The sequence below is a fragment of the Simochromis diagramma genome, unplaced genomic scaffold (assembly GCF_900408965.1).
Source record: "Simochromis diagramma unplaced genomic scaffold, fSimDia1.1 OVJJ01000293.1, whole genome shotgun sequence".
In the NCBI taxonomy this organism is placed as follows: Eukaryota; Metazoa; Chordata; class Actinopteri; order Cichliformes; family Cichlidae; genus Simochromis; species Simochromis diagramma.
In genome coordinates, this window is record NW_024386801.1 from 26,337,121 (window position 1) to 26,363,368 (window position 26,248).

At 44.1% G+C, this 26,248-nt stretch overlaps 2 protein-coding genes and 1 long non-coding RNA gene across 6 annotated transcripts in view; 1 reads left to right on the forward strand and 2 right to left on the reverse strand.

Moving 5' to 3' along the window:
- The window catches only part of LOC120730432 (deleted in malignant brain tumors 1 protein-like), a 390,545-nt gene that overhangs the window by 133,469 nt on the left and 230,828 nt on the right, over positions 1 to 26,248 (reverse strand). The window lies entirely within an intron of this gene.
- Positions 5,088 to 5,695, reverse strand: LOC120730445. Its single transcript, XR_005695109.1, has 2 exons — positions 5,341 to 5,695; positions 5,088 to 5,256 (listed from the first exon to the last, which is right to left on the reverse strand). It is a non-coding gene; the product is annotated as an uncharacterized LOC120730445 (long non-coding RNA).
- Positions 8,720 to 26,248, forward strand: part of LOC120730433 (deleted in malignant brain tumors 1 protein-like) — a 94,406-nt gene continuing 76,877 nt past the window's right edge. Inside the window, exons 1-4 of one of the 4 annotated variants that reach the window (XM_040026838.1) lie at positions 8,720 to 10,210; positions 24,523 to 24,556; positions 25,134 to 25,166; positions 25,288 to 25,572. In XM_040026838.1, coding sequence (XP_039882772.1) covers positions 9,362 to 10,210; positions 24,523 to 24,556; positions 25,134 to 25,166; positions 25,288 to 25,572 — 1,201 coding nt within the window. In that variant the 5' untranslated portion in view covers positions 8,720 to 9,361. Of the gene's footprint in view, positions 10,211 to 22,094; positions 22,246 to 22,427; positions 24,557 to 25,133; positions 25,167 to 25,287; positions 25,573 to 26,248 lie in introns of those variants that run through there. The other 3 variants (XM_040026840.1, XM_040026841.1, XM_040026842.1) reach the window with 3 other exon arrangements.

The following is a 26,248-nucleotide window of genomic DNA, read 5'->3' on the forward strand; positions in this document are numbered from 1 at the left end:
AAATGTTCTGCTATTAGCCTCTTCACACACACTGTTAGAGCACTTTGTCTGCATTCACACACTCTCACACTCTGGCAGTTCAGTACTCTCCCACCAAAGCTTCAACATGCATACTTGAAGAGGCAAGGATCAAATAACTAACTTTCCCATTAGTAGATCAACCACTCCACCTCCTGAGCCACAGAAACCCGAAAACTCACTGCTGTTTATTCTGCACCTCCTTCTGTGTTTAACGAAACTGGTGTGAGTCAGTAAATCACAGCAGACTGATGAGCAGGAGGCACAGAGGAGGAAAGAGCTAAAGGACGAGAAAACTGAGATTAAAGGAGGACATCAGGATTTGCCTGAATTCAGACAAAACAGTGTGTAATAAAAGAGGAGTTAATACAACAGCAGATCATGGAAATCACAGCAGCTGAGAAAACAGCTACAGCAAAGTTACAGACCCAACAAGAAGACTCACAGGACTCCAACTAAATTGAGAAACCTGGGAAAGAAAGCTCTAAACCGGGGTGTCAAACTCCAGGCCTCGAGGGCCGGTGTCCTGCAGGTTTTAGATATCACCTTGGGTCAACACACCTGAATCAAATGATTTGTTCATTACCAGGCAGGGAGACATCTACCTGGACATGGATCACCTGCTGCTGCTGCTGCTGTGGAGCACAGGTAGGACTCTGACACACACATTAAAGATAAAAAGAGAACTTCAAGACATGTTGAGGAGGTAATTTAGCGATTTGAATCAGCTGTGTTGGATCAAGGAAACATCTAAAACCTGCAGGACACCGGCCCCCGAGGCCTGGAGTTCGACACCCCTGCTCTAAACAAACAAACAAAAAGAGAAGAAGAGAAAGACACACAACAGGCCCATCTCTCGCTGTATCTCCCTTGAAATAGCATCAGCAGATCCAGAGCTGATTGTCACCCATCCTTCAGACGTCACCAAGGAAACCAGCGAGAGGAGGTGGAGGTTAGAAAAAAAAAAACAGGAATATTAACAGCTGAATAAGAAATATATGAAGCTGAAAGTCTGTATGCATAAAAGTTTAAACTTCTAATGAAGTGACTGTAAATGTATTGTTTCCATGATCTCAAGATTAAGTTCAAAAGTAAACTTATGATGAAGAATCAACACATAAGGTTTTGCTGATAGCACATTTAAAGAAATGTTGATGATTGGTATCTGTGGAAAATGAAGAAATGAAAGTCATGTGGAAAGTACCAAGTGGATCAAACACACAGATGACTGGAAAGGAAAAGGAAATTCGATTTTTCATCACTGAATCAGCAAGACTTTAATGTAAATGTTTGGAAAACTAAAGATGACGAGAACTATTTGTTGTTGTTTGCAGATGTTTGTTCAGTAGAAACCAGTCTGTGTTTTTACAACTGAGAAGTTCATCTGGGTTTGAGACAACCTTCTCAGAGGTCGTTCTCCGCTCCTTCAGCTGCACGAAGACTGAAGTTACAGAAAATCAGCTCAGTGTTCTCAGGTGTGCTCGGCTTCTGCCTCCAGCAGGCCTGGAGAAACATGACAGGACATATCAGACTGACTGGATTGATCCACTGGTGAGAGCCTTGTCCTCAGTTACAAACATGTGTTCAGCACCTTACAGCCCACATGAAGGGCAGCAGAACGAGCCACACCACCCCAGGGTTGGTACATGCTACACCAGAATATACAATGAAACAGTTCTCAGTCTGATTCTAAGGTTTTCAAATGACAGAACATTATCACCATCATCTCTCCTGCTCAGGAGATTATCAAAATGATTTGTTCCCATGAAGCTGAGACTTTCATCACACAGGAGATTTAAAACTGATCACATGCTAATGGTTATAAGTTGTTATTTAAACAGTGCCAAGTTATTTTCCTGAGAATTTGCTCTGGGGAACTTTGAGATAACATTGTTAACTTCTGTCCTACAATCCAGGAACACCACCCACACCAACTTCCTTTGTTTTCCTATGAGTAGGTTTTTTGTTGTTGGTGTTTTTTTTTGTTTTTTTTTTTATAGTGGTCACACTGTTAAAATTCTTCTGGTGAAACTCTGTAGCATGAACTGGGAATATAAAGAAAAAGGATGAAGGTGAAAATTGATTTGATGTTTAAGTGTTAACAGCAGTGAGTGAGTCTTTATATTTCCACAGGTTTGCAGACAATGGCAGTTCGGTGCCTGCAGGATGCAGCTGCTCTCAGTAGTGACACCAGGGCTTTGGAAAATGTGAAGGCGGGAGTAAATGTTGACCTTTAAATGTATTTAAAGCATTTTACAGCTTTTCAGAGCTGAAACTGAGAGGTGAGGAGATGTAGTGGCCATCTCTCACCCTCTGTGAGTGATCAGAAAGGAAGGTTTTTATCCAGAAACAGATGGAGTGAGGCAGTCCCAGGTCTGTCAGTTTGCTCATCAGTTTGCAAGCAAGGATGGTTTTAAATGTTGTGCTAAAGTCCCCAATAATTAAATATTGCGCACATGCACAGCATGTACACCTTTGTACAGTGGCTTGCAAAAGTATTCGGCCCCCTTTAACTTTTCCACATTTTGTCACATTACAGCCACAAACATGAAGTCAGCCTGTACCAGCACAGGCGCGGATGAAAACAGAGCCTTCAGTTGAGCGAAAGCCCGCTGAGCGTCCAGAGACCACTGAAACAACAACTTGGGAGAGGTAAGGGCAGTCAGAGGCAAGGCAATCCTGCTAAAGTTGCGAATGAAGCGCCTGTAGAAGTTGGCAAATCCCAGAAATTTTTGCAACTCCCTGCGATTCTTGGGCACTGGCCACTCAACCACCGCCTTGACCTTAGCTGGGTCCGCACGCAGCCGCCCCTGTTCCACCACAAAGCCCAGGAAAGACACAGTTGGAACATGGAACTCACATTTCTCAGCCTTCACAAACAGGCGATTCTCCAATAAGCGCTGCAGTACGAGCCTCACATGCTCCACATGTTCTGCTGGGCTCCGGGAAAACACAAGGATGTCGTCTAGGTAGACAAAAACACAGTGGTTAATGAGATCACGCAGCACATCATTAATCATAGCCTGGAAAACAGCAGGGGCATTGGTGAGCCCAAAAGGCATCACCAGGTACTCGAAATGTCCAAGGTGAGTGTTGAACGCTGTTTTCCATTCATCCCCTTCACGAATCCGCAGCAGGTGGTAAGCATTGCGGAGGTCCAATTTGGAAAAAACCGTGGTGCCCTGGAGGAGCTCAAAGGCGGACGCCAGCAAGGGCAAGGGGTACTTGTTCTTGATCGTGATCCTATTCAAACCCCGGAAATCAATACACGGCCGGAGCGACCTGTCCTTCTTCGCCACAAAGAAAAATCCCGCGCCCAAAGGGGAAGTGGAGGGTCGAATGATGCCGGCCGCCAAGGAGTCATTAATGTACCGTTCCATCGACTCCCGCTCGGGCTTGGAGATGTTATAAAGCCGACCGGTGGGCAAGGGAGCGCCGGGAATCAAATCAATGCCACAGTCGTACGGGCGATGGGGCGGAAGCGAGGAGGCTTTGTCTTTGCTAAAAACCTGGGCCAGGCGGAACACCAGACAAATCAGGAGGCGCAACAGGCTCCGCGGAGCCAGCGACCGTCGCACCAAAAGTCGCAGAGCGCAAGCACAAAGCGTGACACTGACCGCTCCTCCCCGAAATACGGCCCGTGGCCCAGTCGATCTGCGGATTATGTTGTTGCAGCCAGGGATAGCCCAACACAAGGGGAGCATCAGGAGATTTAAAAAGAAACAAACTGAGCTGCTCCGAGTGATTGCCAGAGAGGGTGAGTGTGATGGTTCGAGTGCGGTGAGTGACCGTAGTCAGAGGGCTGCCGTCAAGAGCCGAAACCTGGAGAGGTTCAGGGAGAGGAACAATGGGTACGGCTAATTTATGAGCTAGTGATTCATCCAAAAAACTCTGCTCAGCTCCAGAGTCAATCAGCGTGCTACACGGGTGAGTAAGGGAATGAAAAATCAGCTTGGCCGGACAACTGAGATGGGGAACAGAGTTAGCTGTAGCACCCGCCAGTATCCCCACAGCTACTGGCGGGCGGAGTCTTTTACTCGCTTCGGACAGGTATCAGCCCAGTGTCCCCTTTTCCCACACACGAAGCACTCACCCGTGTGCTGTCTTCTCCTCCGATGGGAAGCACCGAACCGAGCCCGGCCCAGCTGCATCGGCTGTTCCTCATCCTCCGCTGGGTCTTCTTCTTCCTCTCGCCAGTGAGAAGGAAGCAACCCGGTAGGCGCATCGGCGCCCCCTGCCAGCCGTCGTCCTTCACCTGCCCGTCTCCCAAACTCTCTCATATGATTATCCAGTTGAATGCACATATTAATCAAAGCGCTAAGGGGTTTGGGTAGCTCTTTCGCAGCTAACTCACGTTTGAGTTCTTCGTTTAGGCAGTTCAGGAAGGCTCCCCGGGGTGCGTTTTCTGCCCAGCCCGTCTCCTCGGCCAGGATCCAAAAGTCAATGGAGAAATCGGTGACACTCTTACGTCCCTGCTTTAGGGTAAACAAACGATTAGCAGCGGCATCTGCATCTGTTCCTTTATCAAACACACAGCGGAACTTGGTCAGAAAAACTTGGTCAGCCGTTTTAAAAACATTTAAAACGGCTTGTGCCCATTGCAGCGCCCGGCCAGTCATCAATTCCACCATAAGCGTGATCTTCGCACAATCTGAGCCGTAAGCCTGTGTCTGTTGTCTGAAAATCAATGAACACTGCATCAGAAAGCCTCGACTCTTTGTTATATCTCCATCAAACTTCTCCAGAACCGGTAATGTATGTTCTCGCCTAGGTGGAGGTGGTGGAGGCGAAGGGGGTAGTGGGCAAGCTGCAGCCACACTTACTGATGGAGTGGGTTGTGGATTCTTAGCTGAGGTGCCGGGCGCGGTGAGTAACATACCTTGAATGTTTGCGAGCACCTGTCGCATCGCTGTTTGTTCCGTCATGATGTGTTTCATCATGCTCTCATGGCGGTCCAAAACTTCGCCCTGAACAGAGAGCTCTCGCTGAACTGGGTTTGAGTCCGCTGAGTCCATGGCTGACTGGAGTATTCTGTCACGGTTGTTAAAGAGTGGCCTCAGGCGCGGAGCTCAGAAATAATGACAGTGCATTTATTTACAGTGCAGCAAGGTGACAACAGTTCAAATGTGCAACAATGGTGATAGTGCGTCCCTCCTTCCGTGTAAGCCCGTGCGTGGTAGTGAGTGCCCGTCTCTCCTCCAAGTGCTTCCTTAGTGTCCGTAAATCCTCCGTCAATCCCTGGGTGAACACACACACACGACAGCAGAATGAGTACGAAGATCAGACAGCACTTCAATAACATTAGCAACTCGAAAACACTACCAGGCTTAGTGCAATACTCCAGCGCTGTCTGTCGCTCAGCCACACCATTAAGTAGCCCTGCTGAAGATGGTAGTTGATTGGCAGCAGCTGGTGGATTGACTGCAGGTGCGGCAGCTCCGGGCGACAGCACTTCCGGGTCGGAGGTAGCCTGTTGCTAGGTTACCTCCTAACACATCACAGCGGAGCCGGAGGGGAAGACAGGGCGATAGGAGAGACACATACACACGCACACAGATATACACACACTGGCAGGTCAACCGGTCAGGGCGCCGTCAGATCCTGACAGCCAGTCAGCTTTCGAATTGGTTTTAAGATTTTAACACTTGTTTTTTAGAATTTACATGGAATAGCCCCTATATATCTTGCTGATCTCCTAATATTCTGATATTCTCCCCCAAGATCCATGAGGTCTGCGGACCAAATGCTTTTGTTTGTCCCAAGGTCTAGATTAAACATAGAGGAGACCAGGCATTTTCCGTGACTGCTCCTAAATTATGGAACTCATTGCCCTTGCATATCAGGACGACTCCAACACTGGAGACTTTCAAAACCCGTCTAAAGACACACTTTTATTCTCTGGCTTTTAAATCACAACGACTCTGGCTGTGTCCCAATCCATCGGCCGCATGCTTCGGAGTATGCATTGTGAGACCCATTACGCCACAGCGACGGGACGACTGCTTTCTCAATGCGGTCGCCAAATGCGCCTTCGATTTCCCCAAATTTGAAGTGTGGTCTGGTGTAGACTTCGTGGTCCCATATATTCCAAAATTCATAGCGCAGCGGTGAGTGTGGATAATTTTGCTGAAAAAAGCATCAGACGGTCAAACAGGAGCCGAGTGGAGCGGCTGAAGAGTAAATCTTCAAAAGTAAGTACTGAATATTATGTCACTTATTTATGTGCGAATGTTTAATAATGAAGAACATTAACACATTACTGTTGGCCACATGTCGGCAAAGTTATGTGACATTAGTGATGTTTGTACTTTCAGCCTTAACTTGGTTTTAAAGCCTTTAAAATATAATAATACAATAGTCGACCTTAATCTTACAGAGAATCTGATGATTTTATGGATAATTAAAGTCAGTCATATATCCACAAACACAACAAGCTGAAAGTCAGTGATGCTGCTCGGTTTGCAGTCCTGAATATCACGGCACAAGCAGGATTCACTGCACTGTTAATGTTAGCTATGTTATATTGCTGCCTCTTTTCGGTGGTGTCGAGCCAAACGGACTTTAACGTGTGTTTGAACGAGCTGACGGTTCACTCGTTAAGCTGAAAGAAAGATGCTTCAATCACAGGAGTCACACATGTGTCCACCGCACCATCTGGGAACTCTTCTTGTTTAGCACTCGTAATAACACAATCTTCCTTCTTTTGTGCTGTTTTGCAGTAGTGTATACACCTGAGACTGTCACCTGTCTGTCTGTCCTGCACTCTCTCTCTTTTTCTTTCTCTCTGATTGTGTAATAAAAGTATGAACGTGTATTTATAAGTTACACTTGTGTTTGAATCCTGCAGCTTATCACACATTTGATTTCCATGCGTGACAACTGCAAGTGTCCAGAGTGAGGACAGACTGAGAGACCCACTGCTGCACATCATCTGTGAGGCTTTGCACCCCTGATGATCCACCAGGACAAACTCAGCAGTGTGTGAGGAAGAGGAGGGGGAAGAGCCAGCAGCAGCTGACAGATGGAGAGAATAGACAGACTGTTCCCTGTTTGTGAAGGACTGCTAGAAAACTTTAGAATAAGTAATCGTCTGTCCTGAATCAGTCTTATTCAAGTTACACACTATGAAAGGCAGCAACAAGTTTAATGTCCAGAAACCTAAAGTATGTATCAGCAGCAGAATGGAGCTAAAAATAAATGTTTGTTTCAGTTCTATGAAGCTTTGAGTATTTTGGATTAGTAGCACTGCTGTGTTTGTTGCATCGTATTGCTGTAATTGTTTATATGCTTCATATATTCTGAGCTAAGTTGATCTATAGTGTTACATCATATTCTATAAGGATGTTATGTGTTTGTATACTTTCTGCCCAGTTTGACCCATTTAGCAGAAGTCAGCCTGTTTAAGGCTCTGATATCTATTCTGTATGACTTAAAGCAGTTATGACATGGTCTGATTTTCTCACCCAATGGAATAGACGAGAGCGGAATGATTTCAGTTGAATAAACTGGGAGCGGTCGAGGAGATATGGTTGAAACCAGGCGAGGGGTGTGTCAGAGATGCAGAGAGAGGAAAGTCTGCTTAGAAGTACAGAGTGAGAGATGGTGTCGAAGGCTGAGCTCAGATCTTAAAGGATAAGAACGGTGAGAAGACCAGAGTCTGCTCCGATTAGAAGATCGTTAGTGTCTTTAAGTAAAGCAGTTTCTGTACTGTGACATGAGCGAAAACCAGATTGAAATCTCTCGTAAATATTATTATTAACCAGGTGTAAATGAAGTTGAGCTGCAACCACTTTTTCGAGTATTTTAGAAATGAAGGGTAGATTGGAAATCGGACGGAGGTTGTTAAAGTTGTTAGGGTCTAAAGAAGGTTTTTTCAGTATAGGAGTGACTAGAGCAGTCTTGAATAAGGAGGGAACGATACTGGTGGTGAGAGAAGAGTGAATGATAGCAGAGATGAGTGGGAGTAAAGTAGAGAGGCAGGATTTCACAAGCCCTGTGGGCATGGGGTCAAGATGACATGTGGCAGGCTTTGATTTACATATGAGCTGAGTTGCTGGTGGATGTTATTTTCATAGTCCAGAACAGCATCAAGGAGTTGCAGGTTTCAGGGGAATAGAAGTGTGGTGGTAAAGTGTTGGGGGGTTGAATTAGTTTGTTAAAAACTGAAAACAGAGTCCTTGCATTACCCTCATAAGAACTGATAATACCAGAGTAGAAGCTTTGTTTGGCCTCGCTGATGGAGTCTTTAAACTGAAGTACATGGTATTTATAGATTTCTGAATCAACAGTTAAACCAGATTTCTTATATTTACGCTCTAGCTGGCGAGCTTTGGCCTTCAAAGCTCGGAGGTCAAAGGTAAACCAGGGAGCAGAGCGAGCATTTTTACAGGAGCCAGAGAATCAAGGACAGTGCGTAAACAATTATTATAATATAACAACAAATCATCAGGAGTAGAATAGAAGTCCGGAATCTGAACATTATCCAATCTAGTGAGAATGTCCATATCAATGTTCTTGATGTCGCGGAAGGAGATGAGACGGGTTGGCTTAGTAGAAGAGCAGCAGAGAGTGAGGTTAAATGAAAGGAGGAAGATAAGATAAGATAAGATACCTTTATTAGTCCCACAAGGGGAAATTTCATGTTAAGGCTGCCGACCTATTGCACGCAATGGTGGCACCATCTTACCCTCCGACCATACATATGTAAAGTGTAGAAGTAAATTTAAATCTAATTTGATATACAAAGAGGTGTTTACAAAGGTTATAAAGCTAGTTATGTAGCTATTTGGTGGTTACGTGTTTTGATATTTACATGTTTACATGTTTGAATGTTTAGACATGCATGTTCAAACCAGTAATAAGTATGTGTTATATCTACCTGGTTGTTTTCCCTGTTTTGATCTGAGTATAAGATTTCCTGGCTTCTGAGAGGCCAGTGAAGTATTCATGAGGGCGGCACACAGGAAGTGTGGGTTGTTGTTGCCGTGTGCTAAAAAGTAAAGAGGCTGCTAAAAAGTTATCCGTCTCCGTCTTGCTGTTCCTAATTATTCAGAGAGATTCCCAACCATCTAGTGAACCCTCACGTTACATCTGGTGGCAGCGGTGGGATTTATTTTCTTGATGGATCTGTGTATTTGGTGAGTTTTACTCCCAAGCTGCGGATAAGATCGGTTTTTTTTCCCCGCTGGGATTTATCCCTCTCTGTGAACAGCTGATGAACTGAAAATAATAACAGTAATAATTTTTGGAGATAGTAAGGATTGTTGCAGCTTTTCTCTCTGTTTTTGTGATTTTTGTGATTTTTTTTGTGATTTTTTTTTTGAGCTGGATATTTGTTGGGAACATGTCGGCTGACGAGAGTGAATCTGTGCATGAGCTGCGCTCTTCTCCTGTGCCACATTCGAGGTCAGTGGATGCAATACGGACTGTTGCTGCTCCCGCCCACCATACCGTTTCCAGTGCCCTGACAATAGATCTTCCACCTGTTTTTAAAGGAGATGGGACTGAATCTTTTACTAGTTGGTCTCGTCGCTTTGAAGTGGCAGTGCAAGCTATGACTCCACCTGAGGTAGATTTGCCAACTGTGATGTCCTCTGTTCTGCCTACTCGTCTAGCAGATGCTGCATTTTTGTACTGGGACAGTTTGCCTTCATCAGCCCAGAAAGACTATGATCTAGTGAAGGATAAGCTGAAAGAGGTTTTCGGTCCAAAATATTCTCTGCCATTCTTCCAGACACATGTGAATGCTCGCCCCCGGAAACCAGGTGAAAGTTTAGATGTGTACAGCGCGGATATTACCCGTCTTGTGCTTGAAGCTTTCCCTAACTATGACTACAATGCCTTGGAAGGTGAAAAATTTCGCCGTTTTGTTGCTGGGTTGGACCCCACCTTGCAATCTAAGATTCATGAGATGGGTGCAGAGGATATCGACGGAGCCCTGCGCATTGCCAGCCGTTGTGAGAGAGCACGGGCAGCATTGCAACTTACAGCTGCAGGATCCTCTCATATTCCGTCTTCAGAACAGGTTGCTATGATACGTCCTCAGCCTACTGATGCTAAACTTCTTCAAGCGGTTGAGGAGCTCACGCTTACTGTAACCAGCCTGAAACATGAAGTACAGCAGTTACGGGAGAAACAGAGTTACCTTGCCCAACGTTTGGACTCCAGTTGTGATAGATCCTCCTCTTCCAATGTTCAGTATAGCACCCGCAGTGCGTCCCCGTCGCCTTATCATGCCAGACAACATTCCAGAGACTATTGCTCGCCTGAGAGGCGTTATCATCGTGATCCAGAGTCTCACCGTGAACGTCCTTCTTCCCCTGTTCCCCAGAGGTTCAATGAGTGGGACAAATGTGAGAAACACGATCAACGCACATACCATTCCCAACAGCCCCCCCAGTATTCCAGGTACAATTACCCTGACAATAACAGATACCGACGCAGTCCCAGTCCTGCTCCACGTAGAGTTAGAGATGCTGGGTCCTACAGTAGGACCAGTGTTCGTTTCCAGTCCCCGGAAAGGCCTGCACATTTCACCTCCGGCCCACAGGGAAACTTTCATTAGCTGCTGTTGAGGGGCAAACATCAGCTACAGTATCAGGGCCCCAAAACCACATCCCCCAGTTCCCCTCAGAATCTGATGGATCAGTCTCCTCTAACGTCTTGGCTATTGTCGAGGGCATTGAAGTGTGTGCTCTAATTGACTCTGGTTCCTTTGTCTCCCTTGTGAGTGAAGATTTTCGAAACTCTCATCCAGCTTTGAAAAAACGGCCTATGGTAGCATCCTCTGTGCCAGCTCGTTCGGTCAATGGAGAACGTCTGGAAATCTTAGGCAAGTTAACCGTTGGTATTAGGCTTGGGACTCAGGTATGGCAGCAGGACTTTGAAGTCCTCAGAGGTGCTTACCAGCCAGTCATTCTAGGTTGGGATTTTCTGCAGAGGCACCATGCTCTTCTCGACCTCAAAAACAAAGTGCTGCAACTGTGGGACATGAAAATTCCCCTGTTGCCCAAAGGACATGAGGTGGCTGCCTGCTGTAATGTTTCTGTGTTAGCGCCAACCAAAATTCCAGCTATGAGCGAAACTCTGATCACAGCCTGTGTGTCAGCAGCCACACCGGCTTCTCCTGTTCCAACAGACTACTATGGTGTCTTGATCCCTAATCCAACATGTGACATTGTTGTGGCTCACACTCTCAGTGAAGTTCAGAATGGTACTACAGTGGTTCGAATGCTTAATCCCTCCAGTGATGAAATCGAACTGTACCCTGGACAGCATCTTGGTGAGTTTCATTCAGGCTCATCTGTTGATATCATTCCACTGGAGCAGACATGTTGTGCTACTTCACCTGTGTATGATTCGACTCTGCCGGTGGAAATAGATGAAACAAACTTGTCACACTCCCAGGTTCAGTCCCTGAAATCACTTCTCCAGAAGTATTCAGGAATCTTCAGTAAGCACTCAGAGGACAGAGGTCACACAGGCATAATTAAGCATCATATTCACACAGGTGACGCTACACCGATTAAACAAAGAGCCTATAGAGTGACACCTGAACAGAGAGCTGAAATACAGACTCAAGTTGACAACCTTTTAAAGGCAGGTGTCATCGAAGAAAGCTACAGTCCATGGGCCGCCCCAGTTGTTCTGGTGCGAAAGAAAAATGGTACGTGGCGTTTCTGTCTCGACTATAGGAAACTCAATGCAGTGACAATCAAAGACTCTCATCCTCTTCCAAGGGTTGATGATGCACTGGATGCGCTGTCAGGTTCTGCCTGGTTCTCCACAATGGACCTTCAACATGGCTATTGGCAGGTTGAACTGGAAGAGAAGGATCGTGAGAAAACTGCTTTCACAACCGGCAGTGGACTTTACCACTTCACTGTTATGCCCATGGGACTCACAAACGCTCCAGCCACATGTCAACGGTTAATGGAGATGGTACTTCGTGGCCTTCCCTGGAAAACCTGCTTAGTGTATTTGGATGATGTCCTCATTTACAGCCGCTCTTTCGCAGAACATCTCCAGCATCTGGAAGAAATTTTCGGCAGATTCCAGGCAAGTGGCTTGAAGCTAAACCCCTCAAAATGCTGTTTTGCCAAAGATCAGGTACAATTTCTGGGCCACATTGTATCAAAACATGGCATCCAGCCTGACCCCAGAAATGTGAACAGTGTGCAAGCCTGGCCTATTCCACAAACAGCGACAGAAGTAAGGTCATTCCTTGGGCTTTGTTCATATTATCGCAAGTTCATTCAAAACTTTGCGCACCACAGTGTCCCCCTACATGCTCTCACTGAGAAGCATGCAACTTTTCAATGGACTTCTCAGTGCCAGGATGCATTCATGTATCTGAAACATGCCCTCTCAAACCCTCCAGTGGTTTCATTCCCTGACTTCACATTGCCATTTTCTCTGTATACTGATGCTTCTAGCACAGCTATTGGCAGTGTACTAGCTCAAAAACAGGGACAGCAAGAGAAAGTCATTGCCTATGCTAGCCATGCGCTTACAAAGGCAGAAAGAAAGTGGTCGACTTATGATCGAGAACTCTGGGCCATTGTTTGGGCAGTTAGACATTTTCGGCACTACCTCTACAAGCAGCCATTTGTTATTGTCACGGATCACAAGCCCCTCCTGGGTCTTCGGAAAATACCCATTGACAGTGATAGAACTGGTCGCCGTGCTCGCTGGGCTCTTGAACTTGATCCTTTTGAGTGGACTGTGATTCATAAAGATGGCCACCGCCACCTCAATGCGGACGCACTGTCACGTCGCCCTGTCACTGGTGAAACCGTAGAGCAGGACACAGTCTGCACTGCTTCTGCTACCTTGAAACCTGAAGAGAGGTGCGTAGGTCCTGCAGGCCCACCCAACCATAGTCCCTGCAGTACTGACCAAAAACACATTCCATGCAATGACTTTCCTGATCCATGACTGCAGTGTGCAGCACTATCTGTTTCATCCACATTTGTGCTTGAGCTGCCTGAAGATGATCTCAAAAGTGAACAACAAAAAGATCCTGTACTGTCAGAAGTCATTGGCTGGAAAGCTAAGGGTCAGAAACCACCCTACTGGCGTATGAAAAAATGCCCACCTCAGGAAAAAGTGCTATGGCATGAGTACTCTAGACTTACCTTTCACAATGGCTTACTCTGTCGTAAAGCTTTCAACCCGTCCCAAAAGTCAGTATTGCATCAGTTGGTTGTTCCTGAATCTTTAAAAGACACTGTCCTACAGCTGCTGCATGGCAACCCAGTGTCCGGTCACCTATCAGCAGATAAGGTCCTGAAATGTGCTCAGCAGCTATATTACTGGCCATTCATGTCACGTGACATCAGAATATGGTGCACACAATGCACTCCATGTGATGCCAGACGGAATCCCACACCTCATCACAGAGCTCCAATGAAAACAATTGTTGCTGCGGAGCCATTTCAAAAGGTGGCAGCTGACATACTTGAACTCCCCATTACGAGTCGTGGCAACAGGTACGTACTCGTTGTTCAAGACTATTTCTCGAAATATGTCAATCTCTATGCTATCGCAGACCAACGTGCCACAACAGTTGCAAAATGCCTGTTTGACAACTTCATCTGTCAGCACGGCGTCCCTGAAATGCTACACACGGACCAAGGACGTCAGTTTGAATCTGACCTGGTGAAACATCTGTGTCAGCTGCTAGGCATCCAGAAGACACGGACCAGCCCATATCACCCTCAATGCGATGGGATGGTCGAGAGGTTCAATCGAACACTTATTGACCAGTTAGCTAAGTTACTCCTTCAGCAGCCTGGCGAATGGGATGACTGCCTCAATCAAGTTGCTTTGGCTTACAACACCAGTCCTCACTCTACCACGGGGTTTACGCCATTTTTTCTCACACATGGACATGAGGCACGGATGCCTGCTAATATGCTGTTGCCTACCAACATGTCAGCATCATCTACTTCTGTTTCTCCTGCTGACTACGTCACCCAGTTGACTCAGAGACTTCAGTCTGCCTTCAGCACTGCTGCATGGAACAGAGATTGTGCCCACAACCAGCAGAAACAACTGTACGATAGGGGCATCAAACACACTCCTTATGTTCCGGGTGACTTGGTGTGGTTAAATGACCCCACTACAGCAAAGCAGAAACTTGCTCCACATTGGAAGGGCCCCTTTGAGATATTGGAGTGCCTTGGAACAGATGGAGAAAACCCTGGTGTCACGTACAGGATTCGCTACCTCCTGGACCAATCAGACAAGACTCAAATTGTTCACTACAATCGTCTCAGGCCGTACAAAGCACCTGTCCCTAAAGGTGGAACCAACTCACCTGCTGGCCACATACCTGTACAGCCCGAGATTTCACAGTTGACTGCATTATCAGGTGCGTTGCCCTTCACAGCTTCAAAATCTGCAGCTGAAGGGAGCTGGAATGTTCAGGGCCGCAGCCCTGCAACCTCATCAGACCCTCAGGTTTGTCAGCCACCACCTCTAAACCAGTCACGACCCCATTCCCACTCTCCTTTGTCCCCTTCTCCTCGGTCTGAGACTGTAACGACTTCCCCCTCTGGCCATGTGGTGATACACCAATCAGACATTGTCCCTTCAACTCCTCATCGAGTATCTGGTGTTTCACAGCGATGTGGGAGACGTCAAGTTGTGCCTCCCAGATACCTCAAGGACTATGTTTTGAACTGAACTTGTTTTTGGTTTTGCTGTTGTTTTATTGTTGTCCCCTTTGCTCGCAGCATGTTGGGGTTTTTTTTTTTCCTTTTCTGTAGGGAAACGGGGACGTTTCTTATGTGAGGGGGGGAGGAAAATGTAAAGTGTAGAAGTAAATTTAAATCTAATTTGATATACAAAGAGGTGTTTACAAAGGTTATAAAGCTAGTTATGTAGCTATTTGGTGGTTACGTGTTTTGATATTTACATGTTTACATGTTTGAATGTTTAGACATGCATGTTCAAACCAGTAATAAGTATGTGTTATATCTACCTGGTTGTTTTCCCTGTTTTGATCTGAGTATAAGATTTCCTGGCTTCTGAGAGGCCAGTGAAGTATTCATGAGGGCGGCACACAGGAAGTGTGGGTTGTTGTTGCCGTGTGCTAAAAAGTAAAGAGGCTGCTAAAAAGTTATCCGTCTCCGTCTTGCTGTTCCTAATTATTCAGAGAGATTCCCAACCATCTAGTGAACCCTCACATTACACATACATTACACAAAAAGATCACATGGGGAAGACAGGTCAGAGAGGTATAACAATGAAAAATGCACCACATGAGAAAAGATAAGGAAAAAAAAAAAAACTCCCCCCAGACTGAGCTCCAACAGGGAGATCAGTTTGAGAACAGAAAAAAACACCTCTGCACATAGCACATGAAAAAAACTCTTAATACACCAAAGAAACGCATGAAAAGCCACCTGGATGGGTAAAGGGTGAGAGACAGCCGATGTAGACAGTATTTTGCTGGGCTTAGAGATGGATTTTTAAGTAGTGTTTTAAGTACTGCCAGCTTAAAAGCCTGTGGTACATAGCCGACTATTATAGACAGGTTGATCATATTTAAGATTAAAGCATTAATTAATGACAAGACTTCTTTGACCTGACTTGTAGGAAGGGGGTCTAAAAGACTTGCTGATGGTGTGGAGGAAGTAATTACTGAAGTTAACTCAGATAGATCAATTGGAAAAAAGGATCTACATAAATATCAATGGTGCTGAAAGTACCTGCATAATGTTACATCTGTAAGATGATTTTGCGGGATTTTTTTCTCTAATGGTTAAAATTGTATTTGTGAAGAAGTTCATGAAGTCATTACTAGTTAACGTTAAAGGGATGGTTGGCTCAACAGAGCTCTGACTTTTTGTCAGCCTGGCTACAGTGTTGAAGAGAAACCTGGGGTTGTTCTTATTTTCTTCAATCAGTGACAAATAGTAACATGTTCTGGCTTCATGGAGGGCTTTCTTATAGAGCAAAACACAATTTTTCTAGGCTAAATGATGATCCTCTAAATTTGTTATATGCCATTTTCTCTCCAGCTTACAAGTTATCTGTTTTAGGCTACGTGATTGAAAGTTATACCAGGCAGTCAAGTATCTGAATTAAGGTTCTGTTTTTCAGAGGAGCTATAGTATCCAGTATCATACCTAGTAAAGAGGTAAAATTATTAACAAGATAATTGACCTCTGTTGTAGTGGTGCTCAGGTAGCTGCTCTGTGTTGGTACAGGGCATTGAAGATGATAACAGTGGGTGGATTATATTCTTAAACTTAGTTACAGCGCTTTCAGAAAGACATCTACTTTGATAAAGTCTACTCTCCACTGCTGTGTAATCAATTATTGTAAATGTAAATGTTATCAGGAAATGATCAGACAGGAGAGGGTTTTCAGGAAACACTGTTAAATGTTCAGTTTCTATGCCATATGTTAAAACAAGATCTAGAGTGTGATTAAAGTGGTGGGTGGGTTCTTTTACATTTTGAGAGAAGCCAATTGAGTCTAATAATAGATTAAATGCCATTTTGAGGCGGTCATATGTTTTTTGTCATATGTTTTTTGTCATATGTTTTTTGGTTTGTTTTTTGTCTGTTTGGGAGCTGACACAGCCTCTAAGGAGATGGGGTTTTGGGGGAATAATGTGAGGAGAGAAACTGCAGAGAGGCGTGTAAGATGGCGCCGGTGAGGTCGGCTGCCGTCACGACTGCTCCGACCACTTTTTCTTTGTCTTTGTTTTTTAAGTTAGTTTTCAGCGTTTCTAAATCGGCAAAACCATCACCATTGGGTACATTAGGTATGACAGTGACACTCTTGTTTCTATTGGTATACAATGTACTCACAATTCGAAGTTTTTAACTCCGGACCCGAGCTGGCCGAGTGAGATCTCGAGGGAGAACAAAGGGAAGCGGCGGCGGCCTAGAGGGAAGCGAGCCGGCGTCAGGAACAGGCTGAGAGCTCGTGCACACCGCACACCTCTGCCTAGCATCCTGCTCGCCAACGTCCAGTCACTGGAGAACAAGCTTGACGACCTCAGGGCCAGGATAAAGTTCCAGAGAGACATTCGGGACTGCAATCTCCTCTGCTTCACCGAGACATGGCTGAACCCAGCGGTGCCGGACCACGCCATCCAGCCGGCCGAGTTCTTCTCGGTTCACCGCATGGACAGGACACGGGACTCGGGGAAGTCAAGGGGAGGCGGCGTGTGTTTAATGGTGAACAACAACTGGTGCAACAGTGCGAACGTTGTTCCTCTCACACGCTCCTGCACACCAAATCTGGAACTACTGTCCATCATGTGTCGTCCTTTTTATCTACCTCGGGAATTTACATCGGTCATTGTAAGTGCCGTTTATATTCCACCACAAGCGGACACGGTCACCGCCTTATGCGAGCTGCATGAGGCACTCACACAGCACCAGACACAACACCGGGACGCTGCGCTTATTGTGACGGGGGACTTTAATAGCGCCAACCTCAAACGCGCAGCGCCGAACTTTTATCAACACATCACCTGCCCCACCAGAGGTGAAAGGACACTGGACCACTGCTACACTACGGTCAAGGACGGCTACAAGGCACAATCCCGCCCCCCGTTTGGCAAATCTGATCACGCCGCCATTTTCCTCATGCCAAAATACAAACAAAGGCTGAAACAGGAAGTTCCGGTTCAGAGGAAGGTCGCGCGCTGGACGGACCAATCGGTGGCCGCGTTACAGGACGCACTCGATGACGCAGACTGGGGCATGTTCAGGAACAGCTCCGACGATGACGTCAACATGTTTACGGAAGCGGTTGTGGGATTCATCGGGAAACTAGCGGATGATACCGTGGAGACAAAGACTATCACAACGTTTCCCAACCAGAAGCCGTGGGTGGATAAAACCATCCGCGACGCTCTGAGATCCCGCACCGCTGCCTACAACACGGGACCCATGACGGCGGACATGGACCCGTACAAAGCCGCGTCATATAACGTGCGGAGGGCGGTGAAAGAGGCGAAGCAGCACTACGGGAGGAAACTAGAGTCACAACTCCAACAGAGTGACTCTAGGAGCCTGTGGCGGGGACTAAGGACAATAACGGACTATAAAGCACCAACAACCGGTATGACGAACGCGGCCGTGACTCTGGCAGACGAGCTGAACACTTTCTATGCTCGCTTCGAGGCTGCAGCTAAGGTCTCCAACAATGCTAGTGTTAGCGGCGCTAACGGCTGCAGACAGGAAGATGCTGCCAGCACCGGAAACGTGCTCGTCATCTCCGAGCATGAAGTAAGGAGAGCCTTCAAGAGAGTGAACACCAGGAAAGCAGCAGGACCAGACGGCATCCCAGGTCGTATCCTAAGAGACTGCGCATACCAGCTAGCTCCTGTGTTCACTGAGATATTCAACATCTCTCTATCTCAGTCGGTGATCCCCACATGCTTCAAAGAGTCCATCATTGTTCCTGTCCCGAAGAAACCCCACCCTGCTTCTCTCAATGACTATCGCCCTGTAGCCCTCACCTCAGTAGTGATGAAGTGCTTTGAACGCCTGGTCAGAGACTTCATCATTTCTTCACTACCAGACACACTGGACCCACTACAGTTCGCTTACCGTCCAAATCGTTCCACAGACGATGCCATCTCTCATCTCCTCCACACATCACTCACTCACTTGGACACTAGAAGGGGGAATTATGTTAAAATGCTCTTCATAGACTACAGCTCTGCATTTAACACCATAATTCCCTCCACACTCACCACCAAGCTGGAGCATCTGGGACTCAGCTCATCTATGTGTCAGTGGATCTCCAACTTCCTAACTGGCAGACCACAGGCAGTAAGGATGGGCGGACATGTCTCAGCCTCCTCCACCACTCTCAGCACTGGAGCCCCCCAGGGGTGTGTTCTGAGCCCCCTGCTGTACTCTTTGTACACATATGACTGTGTGGCCACTACCAGCTCCACCACCATCATCAAGTTTGCTGACGACACCGTCGTGGTGGGCCTGATCTCTGATAACAACGAGACGGCCTACCTGAAGGAGATTAGGAATCTGGAGAACTGGTGCCAGAGGAACAACCTCCTTCTAAACGTCAGTAAGACAAAGGAGCTGATAGTGGACTTCAGCACAAAGCAGGAGAGGAACTACCAGACCCCCGTCATCAACGAGTGCCCAGTGGAGAGAGTGGACAGCTTCAAATACCTCGGAGTTCACATCACGCAGGACCTGTCATGGTCCTGTCACATCAACACCGTGGTGAAAAAGGCCCGACAGCGTCTCTACCACCTCAGACGCTTGAGAGACTTCCAACTGCCCTCCAAGGTGCTCAGGAACTTTTACTCGTGCACCATAGAGAGCATCCTGGCGGGAAACATCTTAACCTGGTTCGGGAACAGCACCATGCAGGACAGACGAGCTCTACAGAGGGTTGTGCGGTCAGCTGAGCGCACCATCCGCTCCGAGCTCCCTGACCTGCACTCAATCTACAGCAGGCGGTGCTGGACCAAGGCCAGGAAGATCGTGAAGGACCTCAGCCATCCCAACAACGGACTGTTCTCTCTGTTGAGGTCAGGAAAGCGATTCCGCTCCCTGAAGACCAACACAGAGAGACTGAGGAGGAGCTTCTTCCCGCAGGCGATACGGTCTCTCAATCACACCACCACACAGTACTGACCCACACATACAGTTCTTACACACACTGGACTTTCTGGACTTTGTTTTTGCACAACACTGGTCACTATATTCTTCATTTCCGGTTAATACTTGTACAGCTGCTGTTATTGTGTATATATTATTTATATTTAGATTTCTTCATACATTCTTATATAGTTCTATATTGTGTATTTTGTTGTACAGTTATTTTATTTTCAACTTTAATTTATATATTTTATCTTATTCTTCCCAGTTAAATTTACCCTTCATTCTAATTTGTGTTGTACAGTTATTTCATTTTTAACTTTAATTTATATTTTATTCCTTCCTAGTTAAATTTACCCTTTTTAATTTTTCATATTTATTTCCTATCTTATTCATAGCCTTTCCTTTTTTTTGTTTTCTTTAGGTCACGAGCAGTTGTCCAAGCATTTCACTACATATCGTACTGTGTATGACTGTGTACGTGACAAATAAAATTTGAATTTGATTTGAATTTGAATTTGAATTTGTAATGATGGAGGTTTGGTTTGAGTTTAATGTTAAATCATAGCAAACAGCAAATACTTGATTTCAAAATGACCTTTAATATTCTAAATGTAAAGTTTTCCATTTTTAAAGAGCATTACAATCACCTCATGTAGTTTTTATTTCGTTGTGTGTTGCATTTTCTATTTAAGTCTGTTACAAGTGTATTCATATTGTATTCAGATTACTTCTTCAAATAACTTTCCACACTATTCTTCGACACAAAATAATTAAATAATTTTACCAAAAGTAAGTTGTGAGATTATAATATTATTTTATGCCATGTTAGACCCCTAATTAAAGGTTGTGAATTATTATGTAGTCTTAGTTTGCATTATTCTCCTGAATTAGAAGAAGGTGATAACTATTGCATTAGTTAAACTGATTTGCATTACATTAGACTGCTGATTTATTGTGGATGAATGATATTGTTTTATGATGTTATAAGAAATACTGTTTGCAGAAAGTCATCGCCTTATTTGTCTGATTAGAAGAGAACAGAGCATGCTGGAGTTTTCTGCCCCATCTCAGCAGGAGCAGATAAACAGGGAGCCAAGGTCGTAGCTTAGGCGCCGTGTGAGAGAAAGCATGTGAGTGTTTAGGCTTTTTATGATAAGGTGGGGGCACCAGAGGCTATAAGAGTTTGATTAATGCTCCACCATTTTGAGATCTGAGGCTGTCTGCATCAGTGTCCATCTCCCACGCGTGTGACTATTAAAATCATTGTTTGACTTAACCCGGCCGGACCAGTGTTGTTATTGTGGTTTTTCCTCTTGTCTCCATCCCCAATTTTGAACTCGTAACAAAGTATAAAATACTTAATTGTAAAAATTAAGTGATATAACAGCAAGTACAACTACAATAGCAGAAAAAAAATCATTTTTATGAAATAATTGTACAAAGATTTATCAAAGACTTTAAAGGTAACAAACACAATTCCAAGTGTTGATTACTTTTTCAGATTATTCTGAAAAAATAATGAGGGAAATCTTGTTTTATAAAAATGATTGAAAGCCATAATTACACATAAGAGCACTTTTAGAATATCTGTAGTCGACAATGGGAAAAGGTCCAAATCTCAGCTAAATCAACTCTGTAGGTGCTTCAGCTCTTCAGTGACAGACAGTTGAGGGACATCTTTGTCTCATTAAAATGACACAATGTTTGACTCAGTCTGACTCTGAGTGATGGCTGTTTTTGAGATATTACAACAGAAGTGTCAGTGGGAATAAAAAAAGGATGAGTTTTTCAGGTTGTACCTCAGAAGTCTGCATTTAGCTCCTTTTCTGCATCTCATGACACCAGCAAGCTAAAGAACTCAGAATTTGGTTTTTATAAGTTGCAATCAAATAACTGAGGCTAACAGAGGCAAGCTTACCAGGCACCAGGAGGAAAACAGTGGGCCCTGGTTCGTCTCAATGCTCAGCAAAGAGCTTGTCTCTCATATGAAAAATATTCAAATGTCAGTTTTAGGCTGATAAGATAGTATACATTGAGCTGAAACAGGCTGACTGTCACGGCTCATGTAACAGTGGAATGAGAAATGTTTCCATGTGATTACAGCATCAGTTCATGAAATGCCTTTCGCCCAACCACATGAGATTTGCCTGAAAGAATCCAAGGTAAAGATATAACACACGCTATGTGTCATAATGGCAGCCAGCACAAATCCTCCCTTTTTGGCCTTCTCTGCTTCCAAACCATCTTCGTCTGTTGTACATGAATAATTAATTAGATTCATACTGAAGAAAATGGGCAAGATACTGAGCCTCGAGTTTCCCCCAGAGCATCAATCAGACTGTGCGCGCGTTTGTGTGAATGTTATATAAGGTGCTTGGTATAGAAAAAGTGCCTGTATGAATGTGTGTGTGAATGGTTGAACGAGACTTGTAGTAAAAAGTGGGTGGTGCTTTGTCACAGAAAGGTCCACAGATGCAGCATAGCAGTCTGACAAAGGAAGGGAGCAGTGGTCTTGAAACAGAGAGACAGATTAAAGCAAAACTTTCTGTTTCAGGAAGAGCTCTGTCTGATTTTCATGATTTGCTGATCACTTTTCCTTGAACTGCTGCTTCTATGGGTGAGTAGTGTGACAAAATGTAAATGCAAAGTGCGTGATCTGTGTCATTCTCTTCAAATTGTTCGGAGAGCCCTTGTGTGCTGTGGAAGAAGATCTCTGTCATCAGGACAGAGAGGTTTCTTGCATAAAGGCGATCATTTAGAACTACATCACCCTGACCTGCTGTGACTCTTCACTTCTAGTGGACACGTGGAGCCAAACCGCGGCAACAGATCTGTCGTGGCTGGGGTTTTGGGCCAATTCCAGGACTATTCTAGTAATCCTGTGCTTTAGTTCTTCTGGTATTTTTCAGTTCAGGTTTGAGTCCCTGTGATAGGTATGACTTTGAGTTTATGAGTTGATTTTATTGTTATCTCTTCTTGTGTTGGCCGTGACCTCATATTTCCTCCTCTGCGTTTGTTTTTGCTGTCCTGTCTTTTCTTTTCTCCAACAGTTTGTTTAATGTTAGTCTTCATGTCTCCATGTGAGTTATCATTTGGTTATTTTCTGATTGAGTTTAAAATTAGTCTTATCTGGTGCCTTGCATTACAATGACTTTTTCCTCTCTCCTTTATGACTGTCTTTAGATTTCTGATTCATTTGGACTTTTCGACTTCTGCTTTTCTCTGGTTTTCATGCTGTGTATTTACCATTTTGGATTTATGTGCTATGATCTGAAATGTTGGCCTTCTTTGGTCTCGTTATTAGTTCAGCAGGTTTAGTTTGGTTGCAGCCTGCCTCTGCATACCATTTCATGACAAGAATAGCGCCACAGCTTAAGACAGGAAACAGATCTCCTCATTAAAGGAGGTTCAGCTTTTCCAAATAAGCCAGTTAGCTAGGGTGACCAACTGTCCTCTTTTTTGCACTTGTTGACTTGTAAAAGCCTATATGACATTTTTTTTTTTATTTCACCATTCATTAACTGTACAGAGAAGTTTTCTTTAAGCAAACAGTATTATAAAAGTTCTTCATGACTGGGCCAAGTGTCCTCTTTTTTGGAAATCAAAATATGGTCACCCTACAGTTAACCAATAAGCCAATAATGCCTCAGCTATTCCTTCTTATTTCAGTAACACACACTCAACTGTGAGGCCAAAATCAACAACGAGGGCTCTCAGCCTCAATGAGTGAAAAGTGCTCTGTTTTTAGTGGTGAAAATTCAGAGTTTAAATGTGATGTGTTATAAAAATGTATTGTATCTTTTGTGGCTGAAGGCTGATTGTAAAACTACAACAGCAAATGTGGCTAAAACAATCATAATGACAACAACAGTAACAAAACCAATGTGCACCATAGCTGGAAGCCACAAGTTCAGCATGACATAAGACTGTAAAGTATGTTGAACAGAGTCAGTGAAGCCAAAGAGAAGTCCCTGAGGGGAGATTACATGTGCTGAATTAACTTCAGGATGCTTAAAATACTGCTCATGTGTAGCCATGTCTAAAGTTTTTTGTATATCTTCACTTTTGTTTTCTAAAAACGTGTCACAAACATGTGCAGGTCAGATTTCTGCTAGAAAGCAATGACCTGCATTTTTTTATATACATGTGCATTTATTGGGTTGGTCTCTCTCTCTGCCCACACACACACACTACTCCCTGGTGGAGTAGCAGTGTGGAGTCACCCACAAAGTAGAACTTTGAACAGCTGGCTTCACTTATCAGTTAGCACTCAGATCAGGAACTGACTGGATAATAACTCAGGCCAAGAATTGAAAATTCTCATAGATCATCAGGCTGCTCGTTTCCTCAGCTAAACTATTGAGTTTTTGAGAGTTGTAATCATGTAATCATAGCAGAATTTACACAGCTGTAGGCAAAAATATAACTTTAATGATCTACCTGCAATATCTATTGAATTAATCTTTAACTTTAACCCTGCTTTTGGCACTTTTTCAGCAAACCACCTGACAAAATTACCTGTATTATGCATTATGTTAACTTCAGTGAATTCAAATTAATTCAAATAAATTCTATTTACAAAGTGCCAAATCACAACAACAGTGCCATCGGGGTGCTTCCCGGTCATTCTCTTTTAAATAGCTGTCTGTATTAGTGACTCCCCTAGTACCAATGTAATCAGTATCAGATTACTTAAAGACATGAACTACTGGCTGTTGTTCACCTCATCAGCTTTTATCTTTTGATAATTCTTTCTTTCAGTCTTCTCAGACAGAAAAAAAACTGAACGTGTGACACTAAACCATGTTTTAAAAACTGATACAGTGAAGCGAAGCTCCGCCTCTTTTTGCTTATGGATAAACCCAGAGGACAGCATCAGAGAGATATGGATCAGCTGGTGGTGGTGGTTCTGCTGCTGTGGAGCTCAGGTATGATTCTGCTTTGAAGACCAGCAAACAGCTGGCCTACACACCAGCATCACCCAGAATCAACCACATCACATCAAAGGTTCAGAGGAAGAGAATAAAAATGGAAAGTTTGAGAACTTTAAGAGTGAAAGGAATGGAAGTTAGAATCTTTCAGATTAGATTTTGACAACACATTTAAAAGAGTTTTAACAGATCTAGCAAAAAAAAATCTTTGGACAGCTCAAGAAATCCAAGATGAGCTTGTAGCAGAATTATGGGAAGAGAAAAGTATAGCGAAGGAAAGTAACAGCTCATAATCTGAAGGCTGCCACATCATCTGTCAAACATGGTGCAGGCAGTACAAAGGAATAAAATCAAAGGATATTTTTTCAAGTATTAATATGCCAATGAAACATTTAATCTTAAACAAAATATTCATTTTCAACTCAAGTAATTCCATCTGTGACTTTACATTTATACACCAAACATATAATTGCAAGCAGGTAAAATAAGTCGGTGAATTCACTGACATGTTTCAGAGTGTTTGCTCTGACCACAGCTAACTGCTGATGGTTGTGCTCTGATTGTTTTTCCTCAGGACTTCAAGCTAAAGAAAACTACAATTCAACAGGTAAATATTAAAATCAAAAGAAATATATACAGAGAGGCAAAATCAGCAGTGAAGTTTGACATTAATTTTTCAAGAAGTAAATTCATTTCTTTACTGATGACTCTCTGCTTTCTGAGTTCAGAGTTTGTCAGGTTGATGGGAGGAGTCAGTCGCTGTACAGGAACACTGGAGTTGAAAAATCTAGGAGAATGGAGACCAGTGGATTTCTCTGACTTCAGCCTAAAAACAGCAGCTGTTGTCTGTGAACATCTGGACTGTGGCTCTGCTGTTTCTGCAGAAGCAAGAAATGAGTCCTCAGCCAGATCTGTGTGGAGGATCAAGCCTGACTGTGTTAGACATGGCGCTGCACTGAGACAGTGTGTAGTATCAAGACCCACTTACAGTACTGTGAATCTCACCTGTTCAGGTGAGCCCATCATACATCACCTGTGTTATTGATGTATTAGATTGTGACCAGTGTCGGTCAAGTTACTTGAAAAAAAAGTAATTAGTTACTAATTACTGATTACCTCTCCAAGAAACTAATCCCGTTACTTTACTGATTAATTACTTTTGAAAATAAGTAGTTACTTTTTTTTACTTTAAAAAAAAAAACATGATACACAACCTGAATATGTAATAAAGCAATAGACCTTTCAGCCCAATTCTATGTTTTCTACATAATCCATCATATAAAATTTAAAAAATGTATTAAATAAAAAGGTCTCTTTTTAAAACTTGTTTTAATAGTTTTAATCTTTTAACTTTATGCACATTGCATCAAGCAAAAATTAAATTATATGCAACAGTCTTTGACTTGAAATTTGTTTAACATTTAAACCTTTATTCTGCATATTCCAGCACATAAAATTTAACAATTTTTTCACTCACTCTTTCAAATAGATACAAGTAAAACACAGTAAAAAAATAAATCAAATCAAAGATTCAGCAACACTAATTCCTGTCGCTCTTAAATCCATTTCCATTTTTTAGCAGGAGTGGAGTGGAGGTTTGCCCGGTGCCGCAGAGGTCATGTCAGTGGGGGGGATCCGGGGGTTTCTCCGTGAATTTCACATTCTCGTGGCAGCTTGCTAGCTGCTTGC